Below are 14,937 nucleotides of genomic sequence, written 5' to 3'. Positions count from 1 at the left end.
GCAGTGCGGTCTTCCTCTGTGAAACAGCTTTGGAAAAAGGTGTTTAGTATTTCAGCTTTACGCGTGTCATCCTCTGTGTCAATGCCATCATCATCCCGTAGTGTCTGGATATGCTGTTTCGAGCCACTTACTGATTTAACGTAAGACCAGAACTTCCTAGACTTCTCCAAGAGATGTCTTCATTGCTACTTAGTGGTTTTTCATAATTTCCACAAGGCCAGGTCCTCTAGCATGTGGGTCCCATCATTGAATAGAACTGAACTGGTTCCTTTGTGTAGTGCCTGTTATGTCCCTCTCCTTGTCCTACCTGCTTGTTCCGTACTACTCCCTTTCCTATCATTTCTTCTTTTGTCTCCTCTCCTTACCATCTCACACCACTGCTGTAACCAGTAGGGCTAATGAATGGTGGGAATGATGGAATTCTACTTATTGTGAGTATATAGCATAGTGGGAGGAATACGTGATTAAATTTGTAAGTAACTTTGAAGTAAACAAGGTGTGAAAATAAGTACACAGAGCAGCCACTTGTGACTGCAACAACAGCTGTAACCAGGCTGGGTATTGGGTGACAGATGCGGGTACATAATTCCATGCTGCTTCAACTCTGTACCGGAGCTCATCAATCTTAGTGGCTGGTGAGTGGTGACACGTCAGTCACCTAGCATCCCATAACCAAACTTTTTCAGTGGATGATATATCTGGAGAACATGCTGACCAGGGCAATGGATGGAACACACTCTTTGATGTGGTAGGTCAGGACAGCACTGGCAGTCTTGCATTATCTTGTTGAAAGGTAAACTAATGGAAATCATAAATGTAGGGCACAGGCACCAGTCTTAAGACATCCAATGTAATACCTGCCCAAATAACCAGCTATGCTATGTTCGTTGCAACTTATAAAAATATTGTGTCTGTTGAACAGCACAGGACTACTCTGATTTCCTAGTATTAGTTGTAGGCGACTTTTCCCTAATGAGTATAGACGGGGATGTCTTGGGATTCAGTGCAGATGTTGTATACAGACAGTTTTGTGAAGTAGTTCTGAAGAGATTTTCTGAATGCTGCCTTGAGAACTTTAGTTCAACAACCCACATAAAATCGAAATATTTTAGACCGTATAGCTACAAACACATCTGATCCTATTGACAGCATCAGTGTAGAGATGGGGATTAGTGATCATGTCGTCATAGTGACAATGCTTAATAAATTTAATGAATCAAAACTGAAGTAGGTAGCATATTCAACAGTTTCTACAATGTGTATCTGCGTTATTTTCATGTAGGATTTCCAGTGAACAAAAAGAAGATGAAGGTGGTTAAAACAAATGTTGGATAACAAAAGGTATTATAGTTTCCAGCAGAAATGTAAAAAAAATACTCCACTCTTTCATCACACACAATGACACTACTCCAGACAGTAGAAATTATGTGAAAAAATATATCCAAATATTCAACAAGGTGATAAAAGAAGGCAAGTGACAAAATAATAACTACATTTCAACTGCAAAAAATAAAACAAAAGCTGTCTTGAAGGTTATTAGAGCAGAAACTGGTACAGAATGGTCATCATCAAAGAACATCTCCTTGCAAATTGAGAATAACAGACTTTCAGATCCAAAAGAGGTAGCTGATAGGTTTGTGTATTTTATTAATATAGCAAATCAGTTAATCCAAAATCAGTATGAAGACAGATCTGTGTGCCTACCACATTATTTAAATGCTAGCCTTAAGTCTGTGTTCCTTCAAGCAGTCACAGAGATAGAGATGAAGCAAATAATGTCACTCAAAAACAAATAATCATGTGGGCATAATGGTCTGTCAGATTATGTATTTAAAAAGTTCTGCGATTATGTAATGAAACTACTAATGTATTCAGGGTAATTCATGAAGATACACAAATATTTTAATATGTTATTCTACAAGTAAAACTAAAGAAAAAAGTTCTTATGAACACAGGTACGCAAATGGTTAGTTACGGAGTTACAGCTAATAAAGATTTTGTCTAAAATTTACCAACTTTGCTAATATGAAGCCATTGCAAAACTGTACAAAGTTAAAGTAAAGCACGATTTCCATTTATTTTGTTGTTATTGGTCTGGTGTATCTGCAGTTGTTTTCCAGAACATCCAGAGAAGCAAATATTATTCATCATCATCATCATTTAAGACTGATTATGCCTTTCAGCGTTCAGTCTGGAGCATAGTCCCCCTTATAAAATTGAAAAATTATTATAAAAGTAAATTTGTTTACTTTCCATTAAGAATGTAGAAACCTTTGTCATTGTTGCCAACCGTTAGTGAGTTGTTTCAGTCGTTCATTTAGAAGCTCTTTTTAAAGCACTGAATGACAGACAATGCTGCTGGCATTTTTCTAGGTCTCTCAAAAGTGTTTGACATAGTTGACCATGACTTCCTTATTCACAGATTAGCCGAAAAAGATGTCAGGGGGATCCCAAATCAATGGATAAGATCTTATCTAGAAGACAGGCAGCAAATGGTGGTTTTAAGAGGAAAATGTCTTTACATCAACAATAACAACACATCTATCCAGTAAATCATCAATAAAAACTTGAGTGCCACCAGGCTCTGTCGTAAGACCTCTATTGTTCCTCTTTTACGCTGATGATTTAAATGGCTTTATTGAAGTGAAAAAATAAATCTTATTTGTTGATGACACCAGCATTTTAATAATAGATGCTGACAAAATCTCTATGAAAATGTGAATGGATACTTCATTGTCCCTAGTTGCTAGCTTGTTTCGAAAATATAAGAATAATAAATAAAGGGAAAAAACTGTATAAAATGCATGTTTGACAATGAGCTGCTTTTATTTTAACCTCAAACATTGACTGGTTTCAGTTACAGACCATCTTCATGGATTAGGATTAAGACAGTTTAAGCCAATCACATCTGTCATTACTTAAATAATGGTCGTGTCTCATCTGTAGAGCATGTCATGAATTCCAGTATACTACACAGGACTTTTAGAAGCAGGCATACTAATAACAAGCATGAACAGAGCAGTACTGAAGAGAAGATCAGAAGTATAAGTATTACAATTGTACAAAATATTTTGTACAGTTGTTATAATTATACTTCTGATCTTTTCTTCAGTACTGCTCTGTTTATGCTTGATATTAGTATGTTTGCATCTAAAAGTCCTGTGTTGTATACTGAAATTCATGACATGCTCTGCACATGAGAAATGGCCATTATTTAAGTAATGACAGATGTGACGTTGTGGATTAAACTGTTTTAACCCAAATCTGAGGAGATGGTCTGGGACTGAAACCGGTTGATATTTGGGTTTAAAATAAAAGCAGCTGATGGTCAAACATGCATTTTATACATTACTCAACAGCTTTTGATAGTCACCTTCCAAAAAAATTTAAAAGAAAAAACTGTCTTAATGAATTTCCATTCTTCTCCACTTGTACAAGAATTTGATACAGTACCATATCTTTACAACACATTACTGAAATCAGTTACTGAAACTAAAGTGCTAAGTATCTGGGTACAAGACCATTTAAAATAGAAATGTCATGTGGAAGAATGTTGAAAAACGCTTTTGAAAGCATGTTATGCTCCTTGTGTGCTAAACCAAAGTGCAAGTATGTCAACTGTCATTCAGGCATATTATGCATGCTTCCATTGAGACAAAATAAGCATATCCATAGCGTAATATCCACATGTCTCCATGGTGCTCCAGATATTGTTGCATTGTCCATCTGCATACTGGTATTGTTGGAAACAAGTGCATTTCTTGACTGAAAGTACATAATGTGACTGTATAATCCTGCATAGCTGAGTGATATTATGCCTGACTTCTCAGAACTTCAATGCACAGAGATGTTGAAATTTTGTGTGGCGTTGAATATGGCCCTCTTAACCTCATTGATTCTGTATTTGCCTGACAGTCATGGAATCCCAGCCAATGTGAGCAACAATATCGCGAAGCAACAAGCCACAGTCTTGAAAGCTCATGACCTGCTACTGTCAAATTCCGACACATGCTATTAAATGTTTCTCCTTCTTACATGAGGCATCACACAACCTTCTCACAAACATTTAATGTTCAAATGGGATTTTTGAATGAGAAGCCCACTACGTAATAGTTCCTTATATACAAAATGTAGATGGCTTTACTCTTCTCTGCTGTGTACAGTTGTGCTGAAATGCTAATCATTTGTGTACCCAAGCATTTAGTAGACTTTATATCAGTTTGACATTTGTTGCATGTCCTCATCATGTTTCAGTTTAAATGGCCTGCATTTATGCCTTTACTTGTTCCCGTCTCCTTTCTTTCCTGTTGCTGAAGTTGGTTATATTCTGTGTACATATGTTGACCACTCACAACATTCTTACAAGGAAAGTTAAAAATTTTCTTCTGTGTCTTATTGCTGAATGTGCTGATGAAAGTATTAGAAACTTGGCTTAGTTGGCATACTCGGTCCACTGACACGTGAAAAATTTTTGGATGCAATCCCAGAATTAGTAAAAAATTATACATTACACAAAAACATGCTGTGAGGATAATATCTGGTGTTCGTCTTCATCCGTTATATAGGCAACTGTTTGAAAAACGTGGCAAACTAACAGTAGCATCACAATACTTTTAGCTCTTATGAAGTTTATCATGAAGCATCAACCACAGTTGGAAGATAATATTAGTGTTGTCGTATAAAACTTGAAATAAAAAATAACCTCCACTATCCAAAATTTAACCTTGCTCTTGTAAAGAGGGGAGGAAAATTCACAGCCAGACTTCCCTTGCATTGTACTACTACTTCCTCTTCTTCTTCTTCTTCTTCTTCTTCTTCTTCTTAGTGGGCACCGCAGCCATAAATTTATAAAAAATGCAATATTTTTCCACCTACGTTTTATTTATTATTTATAAAATTTCTTTGTTCCAAATTTAGTATCACTTTTTAAGCCATTACTGAGTGTGTCATGTGGATGAAAGTGACAGTGTATTCACATGTGAAGTTTGGTACCTGATTTTGAAATGCTCTCAGTACAGCCATTACAGTCATGTATAGAAAAAGAGGTAAACAAATTTGATAGTTAGGTCACACCCATATGAACATACAAGGCGTTTCTTTAGACCAATATTCCAAACCAACCTCACAAACACCACAAAAATGTCCTAAGATGAATGTAAAGATTGCAAAGATATAGTACTCATAAAGGCAAAGTCCTGTTGAATGTTGTTGGCTATGAACCCAACACATTATCTCTGCCAAATGTGGAGAAAATTATGAAAAAATGAATTAATATTTGCATGACAGCTGATTGCATCACTAGGATGTCCAAAAAGTGAGACTAAATTTACTCAGATTTTTTTAAATGTATATTGTCTTTTTTTCTCGTCTTTAGCTCACATTTACTTACTGGTCTCACATTTGGTATTCTTTTGTTGCAGTTGCAAGAAATGAATGAAGAAGCCGCTCATGAGTTGGAGTTAAAAAGAACATCTCCTACATGGTTGACATTTATTAGGATTTTCTTCAGGCGAAGAGTTCTAATGCTTGCTTTGAAGATAAGCAGTGCAGCAGGCTTAATGATGCGTTATAAGTGTTTGGGATTCCTGCTAGTGATGTACTTTGTGGCCTTTGGCTGACTCGTTTCTTGTCAACCACCTTTTGTGTGTATGTACACAGTTGTCTTTGGATGAGTTGTTATTCCTTACTTGCACAGATATTATGGTTGTGCATTGGTGTCTTTCAGTGACATAAATTTTAAATGCTCAATGAATAAACTTTGTTTTGGCAGGTATATTGTAAAATGGAAATATTAGCTGTAAGTTTTAAGTCTCTGATAAAATCAATGTACCCATGCCACAGCCTAGTTCCACATAATAGACTGGGAAATGTGTCATGGCAATGCTATTACAGAAAGTATAATAGTAGTCAGCATTATATCAGACAGTATTACCCAATTCTGAGGAATGGTGGTGTTATATGTCCACAAGTGAGGCCTCAAAGACAAACATTTGTACATTTCTCTGTGAACAATGCAGGGAACCGATATTTACATACATCATCTCCAAAGTGTGCGTTGCCTCCAGCGCTGTTGTTATTTTTGAGGCCCCTGTCTAAATTTGCGGCTATTTTGTTTGGCCGCTCATTACGTATGTGGTGGAAGAAATTACCTGCTGATAAAAGACTGTTCATGTTAGAAGCATTTCGAAGCCATAGATACCTCCTTCTTGGTAAGTACTTCAAAAGAAAATATTACATTATTACTTATGATGATAAAGTAAGATTTTTGAGAAACTTTCATGGTACATTCAGCATCAGATATCTGTCAGTGTTATTTGGAAATAGATTATTGAAGCAGGTAGAATTCAAGAATCTATTAAACATAAATGTGTATTTATTGTATAATGACAGAGAAAGTTATCAGAACCTTAGGGGAAAATTTTCCCTTCAGGATCATAAATATGTGTTTGTTTCATTTGTTGATTAAAAATATATTCACATAAGATGTTTACAAGTAACAGGTAAAGCAGTAGAATCAGTACTATTAAAGTTATAAATTCGGGAAAGTACAAGGATGATGATGATGATGATGATGATGATGATGATGATGATGATGGCAGGATAAGTAGGAGTGTGAATAGGAAGGATATGGTGCGAGGTATAGAGAGGAATGCTCTGTGTCAAGGAAGTAATCATAAATACAGAGAATGTGATAATATAATATTGTGACACTAAGTAAGTTACTGACTGAATTGCTGAAACTTTGTTATGAAGTTTGCAGAATGTGGAGATTGGTCAGAAGCGATCTGAAGGAGAGGTGTGAGTATGTATAGAAAATTGACTGATAGTTGTGGCGTTCGGCACTTCAGGAAAGTTAGTGATGCTGATAGGAGAAAGGATCATCAGGGTTTTCCTTTAGGGAGGAGGAGGAGGAGAGCTTTCTCAATAATGGATGAATTGTTTGCAGTAACAGTACTGTATGGAATTAAGACCTCAGTGAAAATTTTGTACACTAAAAGAATAATGGAAGTGGAGGAAGTTGTACATTTTTTGGTATTCTTGCATTGTAGCATTATTATTTCATGACTTTGGATGAGACGTTTTGAATCTTATGCCTTATCTTCAGAAAGCATAATGGAATTGGCCTTTGGGTGGTTGCCTGGTGTTCTGACAGGTGGTCTTGGATATGACGTGATGATTCAACAGTTGGCAGGGGCACTGGTTCAACTCCTGTTGGGTTTAAGTACAACTATGGCCAGTTATGTTGCTTTTTTTCTAAATTGAATCTCCTATTCAGGTTAATTATGATGTCTGCAATTCACAGTTCTACAAATTCCCTTTATCACACTAAAAATTTTACTATGAGTAATCGACTTCAGTCCATCCTAGTTCATTGCTGTAGTCTATTCGGCAAAAGAAAATCTCTGGTTCCTAGCAGTTCTGTTTCCAGCTTTTAGAACTGTGGCAAAACTGAGATATAACCATAGAAATGTAAACAAAATTGTGTTGTATGGTTGGTCATAGCAGATCAATGAAGCAACCATACGAACTTTACTTCATCTGTCGTGTGCAGTATGTCGCCAAATGGACTATATTCTCTAATCACAAGTGTCATTTACACCAGCGCAAATGAGAGTAAACACAAGTAAACAGATATTCACATAAAAACTGACTGTTTACTACCGTTTGTTTGTATCTGTAAACAGATGTTTTCATTGGAGAAAATGAAAGAGGATAGGAGAGAGCAAGTGTCAAAGGATGCAAACTCTTAATATTGCTACTTTTTCATTTCCCACCAATGGAACTGGCCCTGGAATTTCATTTAGTGCCATGTTTGTGTTACTCATAATTGTGAACTGTAATATTTACATAGGATTATTTCATATGATGTATGCTGTTGGTGAGTAATATCAGCTGAAGAACCTGTTCTTAGCTTCCTAGCCTCTGGAGACAGTTATGACAGTTCTTTCAGTACAATTCCTCATTGAACCCATTTCCTTATTTATGCCCTCTTTACTCCATTCCCATGAGAAAGAAGCAAACATTGAATTTATTTTTTTCCTCACATCTCCAGATGCAACTTTGAGTGCTTTGGAAATTCCCTACCAGTGCAATGTGTGCTGTGGATCTCTTGGATTCTGCAAGAACCTTTGATAGCCATAGTCTTCTGTTTTAACATTAAATTCTCCTCTAACCCCTCCATCAATATGCAACTCTTGTTCAATAACAAAAGTATTTATCACTTTGAGGGAATTTAATCTGGGCTATTTACACTGAGGTAAGCTTTATGATTTACTGAAAGATTAAAAACCAGCAAAAATGAGCCAGTACCTGTGAATACACACAAAATGTAACCAAATACTGTTCATTTGCGTGTAGCTATTGTTTCTGCCTGAGGGAATACTCTTTAATTGATGCAAATTGGCGTATGTGTGCTCTGTTGTGAGTCAGTTTCAAGCATAAACCTTTTGAAACAAAGTATCTCATCACTGACGAAGTTATGCTCACAGTGCAGAGCTTTGAACACTGTATTATCACTTCTTTGGTGCTAAAATCATCAGCACATAGGTTTCATTGGTTGCAAGAGTGGTCATAGTTCCAATACAAAACTGTGAGATTCAAATAGTGTTATTTTGTTTGACAAGAGTGCTGTTGGTAATCAGCAAACAGAATTCCGTAGGAAAAGAATCCAAATTTTTATGCAAACTTGGAACAGTTGGGGGTACTGCACTTCTCACTGAATTGCAACATCATCCTTACTTATCCTTATTCCAGAATGTGAGGGGATAGTTGCAAAGCAGATCACAACTATCAAAGAACATCATCAACTGAAGAACGGAGGCAAGCACTTGTGTCCCAATTCAGTGTCTTTCACTATTCTTAATTTTGGTTTTGGATTTCTAATACTCCAGAGCTCTGCACTCATAATTATGCTCCCAGCTGAAGGAAACAAGTAATTTATCTTTTTCTATACCTCGCCTTTTTGAAATGCTGAGTTCTACAACATACATTTCCTGCCAGTCTTTTTGAAAGTTTTGTTTGTTCTACACTTTGTGCTGTGGATCTCTTGGATCCCACAAGCACATGTGACATCTATATTTTTGAACTGGCTACTTTATTTTCTGTTCTAACTGCCCTATCTCTGATGCATATTAAATTTAAAAACAAAGGTAGCTTGTGTTTAAAAATAACATATTGTGAAAATGCATGCACTGTGTGCTGTTCGCACCAAGGATGTCACCGGAACAGAGTATGTGAAGTTATTTCCAAGTTCCACCAAAAGACCAACAAACAAAATCACATGAGGATTTGTGAATGAGAATCAAATAAAATCAAATTCTGTTTGCTCATATCCACTTATCATATATACATGAAAGAGAATGATTATTTCCTGATGTTTGATCTTTTGTATCGCTAATTGTGCACGAGACATTACAGCAGCACACCAAGTTTTAAAACACAATAATAAAAGATAATTAGTTTTGTGCTAGATATATACACATCATTTTTAATGGATATATACAGTTTGCAAGTTTAATTGTGCCACATAATGAAATTCAGTTGCTAAATTGAAGGTAATTCAATCCTTGTTCAGTAGTCGAGTGAGTGTTACATTAAAAAACGCTGGCTGTTTGTTGCAGTTTCTCTTCCAGAGGTCTAATTGAGTGTGGTTTCTTCTATGACTATCATTGGTGAGAGCATAGTGAAATGATTTTTCATTTGGAGATAAGTTCCAGTGCGATGGACTGACACAAGTGATGTGTTATTAAGATTGAAAGTCAGGGATAAGAATATTTCGAGAAATTAAACTGTCAGGTAGTTTCATAGTTAACAATCCAGAATATTATCAAAATTTCTGGAAGTAGAAAATTTTCTGCAGTGCCCTTTCTGCCAGAACTGCTATTTGAGAAAGGTAGAGAATCAGGAAAAGTAGAGGAGAAGCAGTGACAAACAGAAACTTGGATACAGGCTTTGAATTTTTTCTGATGACACAGTTGGCAGAACATTTGTCACCATGGAAATAGTGAATAGGGTTCAAATCCCAGTCTGAATCACAGTTTTATTTTGCTAGTAAGTTTTATCATTGCAGAATGAAGTATCATTTTTCTTCTAAAAGTTAACTTTCCTTAAAAATAATTTGTTTAATGGACTGATGTTTGAAGAGACACTGATCAGACACTGGAAGAGTATAAATCTTCGCTATGTTCAAAAAAACTGTTAAAGCACTTATAGGGGTAGAATCAGATACGTTAATTTTAGATTTTAATGAATCGTAAGTATGTTGTAGAGACACCTGCCTGGAGTACCTGGTCAGGGGCTCTTCGTGTGAGAAAATTGATGTTGAAGTTTTGTAACTTTCGTGTTTTTTTAACCAGGTGACCATAGTGCAACATCTAAATTTCATGGGTGCCACGCTGGCAGTACGTGTTCAAATCCCACTTGTGTGCTTTTGTTTTCTGTTGAACAATATGTCATTAAATAATGTGTAGGTTAATTGAAAAATAGTCTTTTGCCATATAAATTTCATTAATAAATCAGTCAGCAAACATTTTTTGATGTGTATGCAATTTGTTACAGAAAAGATTACAGGGTAATCTTGCTTGGTGTCGATTGCATCCCTTGCTATACTAGAATGCTAGAACATAATTCCGGGCCGTATTTGATGTAGAAGAAATGTGTAGAGCACCACACACATTTGATGAAAGCTACTGCTTTGAGTCACATGGATTTTTCAGAAATCACATTTCATTTAAATACAGAAAGATTGTTCTTTCTGATCAACTTTGATGTGGACCACTCTTATTTGAGTATTTCTGTGAAAGCATGTGCACTACCTTGGTGTAGAATTAAAGAATTTATTTTTATGGCATCTTCCCTTGAAATGGAAATTCAGGTGCATTTTGAATTTTGTCACAAAAATTTTAACTTGCATGTAGAAATAAATATCACAGGTGTGCAAAAAGGAGTATGTTTGGCTGGGATAATTTTTATGGCACAGTTGCATGCTTTTCTTTCATGTACAAAGATTTATCGTAAAATGTCTGATCAATCTACATTCCCCACCAATCAGTAAGGAAACAAATATTTCTTGTCCCACGTATGGAAGAATGAAAGTTTTTAAAAACTCTTTGTGCTGCATTTTAATGAACTTCCATAATCTTTTAATTTATGAGTCAATTCGTCAACTTTCAGTTGAACAATCTGACTAAATTTCCTAAGTGGTTTTTGCATACATAAGAAAAGGTAAGGGCATATCTTTCCTGATGAAGCTATACTATACTGTATGGGATGACTAAGCTCAAATCGGTTTTCACCCATTATTCCACAAGGGATCTATTATGTGTCGATGATAATAATAATAATAATAATAATAATAATAATAATAATAATAATAATTTTATTGTCATTTGGCTGATTACAGCAATAGACAAAGTCAAGAACATATATTTCTACGTAAACTACTATATTGATGTAAATTGGTTTACATAAAATAGGTACACATTAGAATACAGTATTTTCATCTTCAAATAATTCATCAGTGATGTAAAACGGATTGTTCACTAGTAGCTTATATAATTTAGCCATAAAAATATTTACAGGCAGTTCTTTAAAGTCAGCACTTCGTCTATTAAACATCCTTAGTCCAAGAACTAGGTAGGAGTTCTGCGATTTTGATAATCTATTATATGGCACGTCTGCAGATGTTCTGTTTCTAGTATTATGGCTATGAATATCACTTCTCAACACAAAGTTAGAGACATTGTTTCTAATGTACAGTAAAACATTGTAGATGAATAAGTTTACTACTGAAAGACACTGCAATTTAATAAACAGAGGTTTACAATGTTCTGTTTTATCAGAATCCATTATTGTTCTTATTACTTTCTTCTGTAAAAGTAAAATGTCATTTACATGACAGCTACTACCCAACCGCAAGATTCCATAAGAGATGATGCTTTGGAAGAAGGCAAAATATGCTGATCCACATAGTCATTGGGAACATGTCTTTTTAAATTTCTAATTAGATAAATAACTCTTGAAAACCTAACCAATATATTTTTAATGTGTGGTTCCTATGTCAATTTATTGTCAATAGTAACACCTAAAAATTTAACAGTTTCTAATCCTTGGTAGTTAGGAATCTCTTTGAGGCTAAAGTAAAGTGTCTGGGTTTTGTTTTCATTTAGTAAGAAGCCATTAGCTTTGAACCATAATGAAGACTGAGCAAGGGTATTTTCGGTCAGTGTTTCAGTGTACCTAGATCAGAGCTTTTATGTAGAAAAGTTGTGTCATCAGCATACAATATTGTGTGAGAATTTATGAATAAGGGCAGGTCATTGATCATTAGTATAAACAGTGAAGGTCCAAGCACTGACCCTTGAGGCACTCCCTACCTAACATTAACCAGATTTGATTTCTCCCTACCAATGCACACAACTTGTTGATGGTTCTCTAGAAAAGATCTGAACATATTTATGCTGTTGTCATCAAAACCATAGTAAAAGTAGCTTATTCAGCACAGTGTCATGCTCTACACAGTCAAAGGCTCTGCTCAGGTCACAAAATTTAGCCTGGACATAGTCCCTAGCCTAGAACACATCTAGGACTAATTTTACGAGGAAGTCCATTGCACCCATTGTGGATTTATCTTTCCTAAATCCAAACTGTTTATCACTAATTATATTTAGTTTACCCAAGTAGACACTAACTTGCTCATACATAATTGTTTCTAAAATTTTTGAAAAAACTGGTGTTATGGATATAGGTCCGTAACTAGTGGGACAGTTCTTTTCACCTTTTTTATATATGGGCACAACTCTAGAAATTATTAGTATGTCGGAGAACTTATTTTCAACTATGCATTTGTTAATACAAAAAGTGAAATGATAAATCACACAATCAATAACATCTTACAACAAACTACATGACATATCATAGTAATCAACAGTAACTGGAGGTTTGAAATTTTTTTAGGATATTATTTGGGCTCACTTCTGTGAAAGTGAAGTGCTTCGGGGAAGCTTTTCAAAGCAGCTGTCCATAATACCAAGTGCATTTTCAGGGAGTTTGTTTATTGAGCTACTAATTTCCTCATTGGACTGAATGCAATATTTATTAAATTCTTCTGGGGTAATGTTGATTTCCTCTTTGTGTTAAGTGTGTACAATGGAGTTTATTACACTCCAGGCCTTTTTGCATTTAATGTTAGATTTTTCAATGTTTACTATGTTATGCAGTTTCTTTGCTTCATTTATTGCCTTCCTATACGTGTATTTAGCTTTAGCATACAGTTCTTTATCCAGTTCTGATATACTGGTTTTGTACAGACTAGGATACAGCATAACAGTATTTTTCAGTTGTCCTAACTGTGGAGTGTACCATTCCTTCGTTTTCCTTTTCTTGTAATTACTACTAATATCACTGTAAATTTTTTTCAGAGGGATCTTATTTTCAAATATACTTAAAAATATGGAGAAAAACTTGGTGAAAACAATATCAGCTGAACAGTGTTGAAGCCTAATAAAACATGTGTCCCAACTGAAATAAGTGAGGGCATATCTAAACCTATCCATTCTATCTCTGCTCACTGGTCTAGTAATCAGAATTTTAGATTCTGGTTTGGTGCAGTCTGGAGTTAAATTATTAAGACTAAGATATACTGCATCATGGTCTGAGAAAGGGAAACTAATTACATCAGTGGACATACAAGTTCTCTTAATATTTGTAAATATGTTGTCTAGATAGGATGAGCCTCTGGTAGGTTTGCAGTTAACATAATCAAAACTTGAATTGATATCCCCTCCAATGACAATATTGTACACTCCTGGAAATTGAAATAAGAACACCGTGAATTCATTGTCCCAGGAAGGGGAAACTTTATTGACACATTCCTGGGGTCAGATACATCACATGATTACACTGACAGAACCACAGGCACATAGACACAGGCAACAGAGCATGCACAATGTCGGCACTAGTACAGTGTATATCCACCTTTCGCAGCAATGCAGGCTGCTATTCTCCCATGAAGACGATCGTAGAGATGCTGGATGTAGTCCTGTGGAACGGCTTGCGATGCCATTTCCACCTGGCGCCTCAGTTGGACCAGCGTTCGTGCTGGACGTGCAGACAGCGTGAGACGACGCTTCATCCAGTCCCAAACATGCTCAATGGGGGACAGATCCGGAGATCTTGCTGGCCAGGGTAGTTGACTTACACCTTCTAGAGCACGTTGGGTGGCATGGGATACATGCGGACGTGCATTGTCCTGTTGGAACAGCAAGTTCCCTTGCCGGTCTAGGAATGGTAGAACGATGGGTTCGATGACGGTTTGGATGTACCGTGCACTATTCAGTGTCCCCTCGATGATCACCAGTGGTGTACGGCCAGTGTAGGAGATCGCTCCCCACACCATGATGCCGGGTGTTGGCCCTTTGTGCCTCGGTCGTATGCAGTCCTGATTGTGGCGCTCACCTGCACGGCGCCAAACACGCATACGACCAACATTGGCACCAAGGCAGAAGCGACTCTCATCGCTGAAGACGACACGTCTCCATTCGTCCCTCCATTCACGCCTGTCGCAACACCACTGGAGGCGGGCTGCACGATGTTGGGGCGTGAGCGGAAGACGGCCTAACGGTGTGCGGGACCGTAGCCCAGCTTCATGGAGACGGTTGCGAATGGTCCTCGCCGATACCCCAGGAGCAACAGTGTCTCTAATTTACTGGGAAGTGGCGGTGCGGTCCCCTACGGCACTGCGTAGGATCCTATGGTCTTGGCGTGCATCTGTGCGTCGCTGCGGTCCGGTCCCAAGTCGACGGGCACGTGCACCTTTCGCCGACCACTGGCGACAACATCGATGTACTGTGGAGACCTCACGCCCCACGTGTTGAGCAATTCGGCGGTACGTCCACCCGGCCTCCCGCATGCCCACTATACGCCCTCGCTCAAAGTCCG

At 36.9% G+C, this 14,937-nt stretch overlaps 1 protein-coding gene across 1 annotated transcript in view; it reads left to right on the top strand.

The window, feature by feature from the left end:
* Positions 1-14,937, top strand: part of LOC124721711 (metalloendopeptidase OMA1, mitochondrial-like) — a 130,909-nt gene that overhangs the window by 24,341 nt on the left and 91,631 nt on the right. Inside the window, exon 2 of the mRNA XM_047246796.1 lies at positions 5,421-6,209. Coding sequence (XP_047102752.1) covers positions 5,783-6,209 — 427 coding nt within the window. The 5' untranslated portion in view covers positions 5,421-5,782. The remainder of the gene's footprint in view (positions 1-5,420; positions 6,210-14,937) is intronic.

Source organism: Schistocerca piceifrons, chromosome X, assembly GCF_021461385.2.
Source record: "Schistocerca piceifrons isolate TAMUIC-IGC-003096 chromosome X, iqSchPice1.1, whole genome shotgun sequence".
Classification (NCBI taxonomy): Eukaryota; Metazoa; Arthropoda; class Insecta; order Orthoptera; family Acrididae; genus Schistocerca; species Schistocerca piceifrons.
This window is presented reverse-complemented; position numbering and strand designations above follow the sequence as displayed.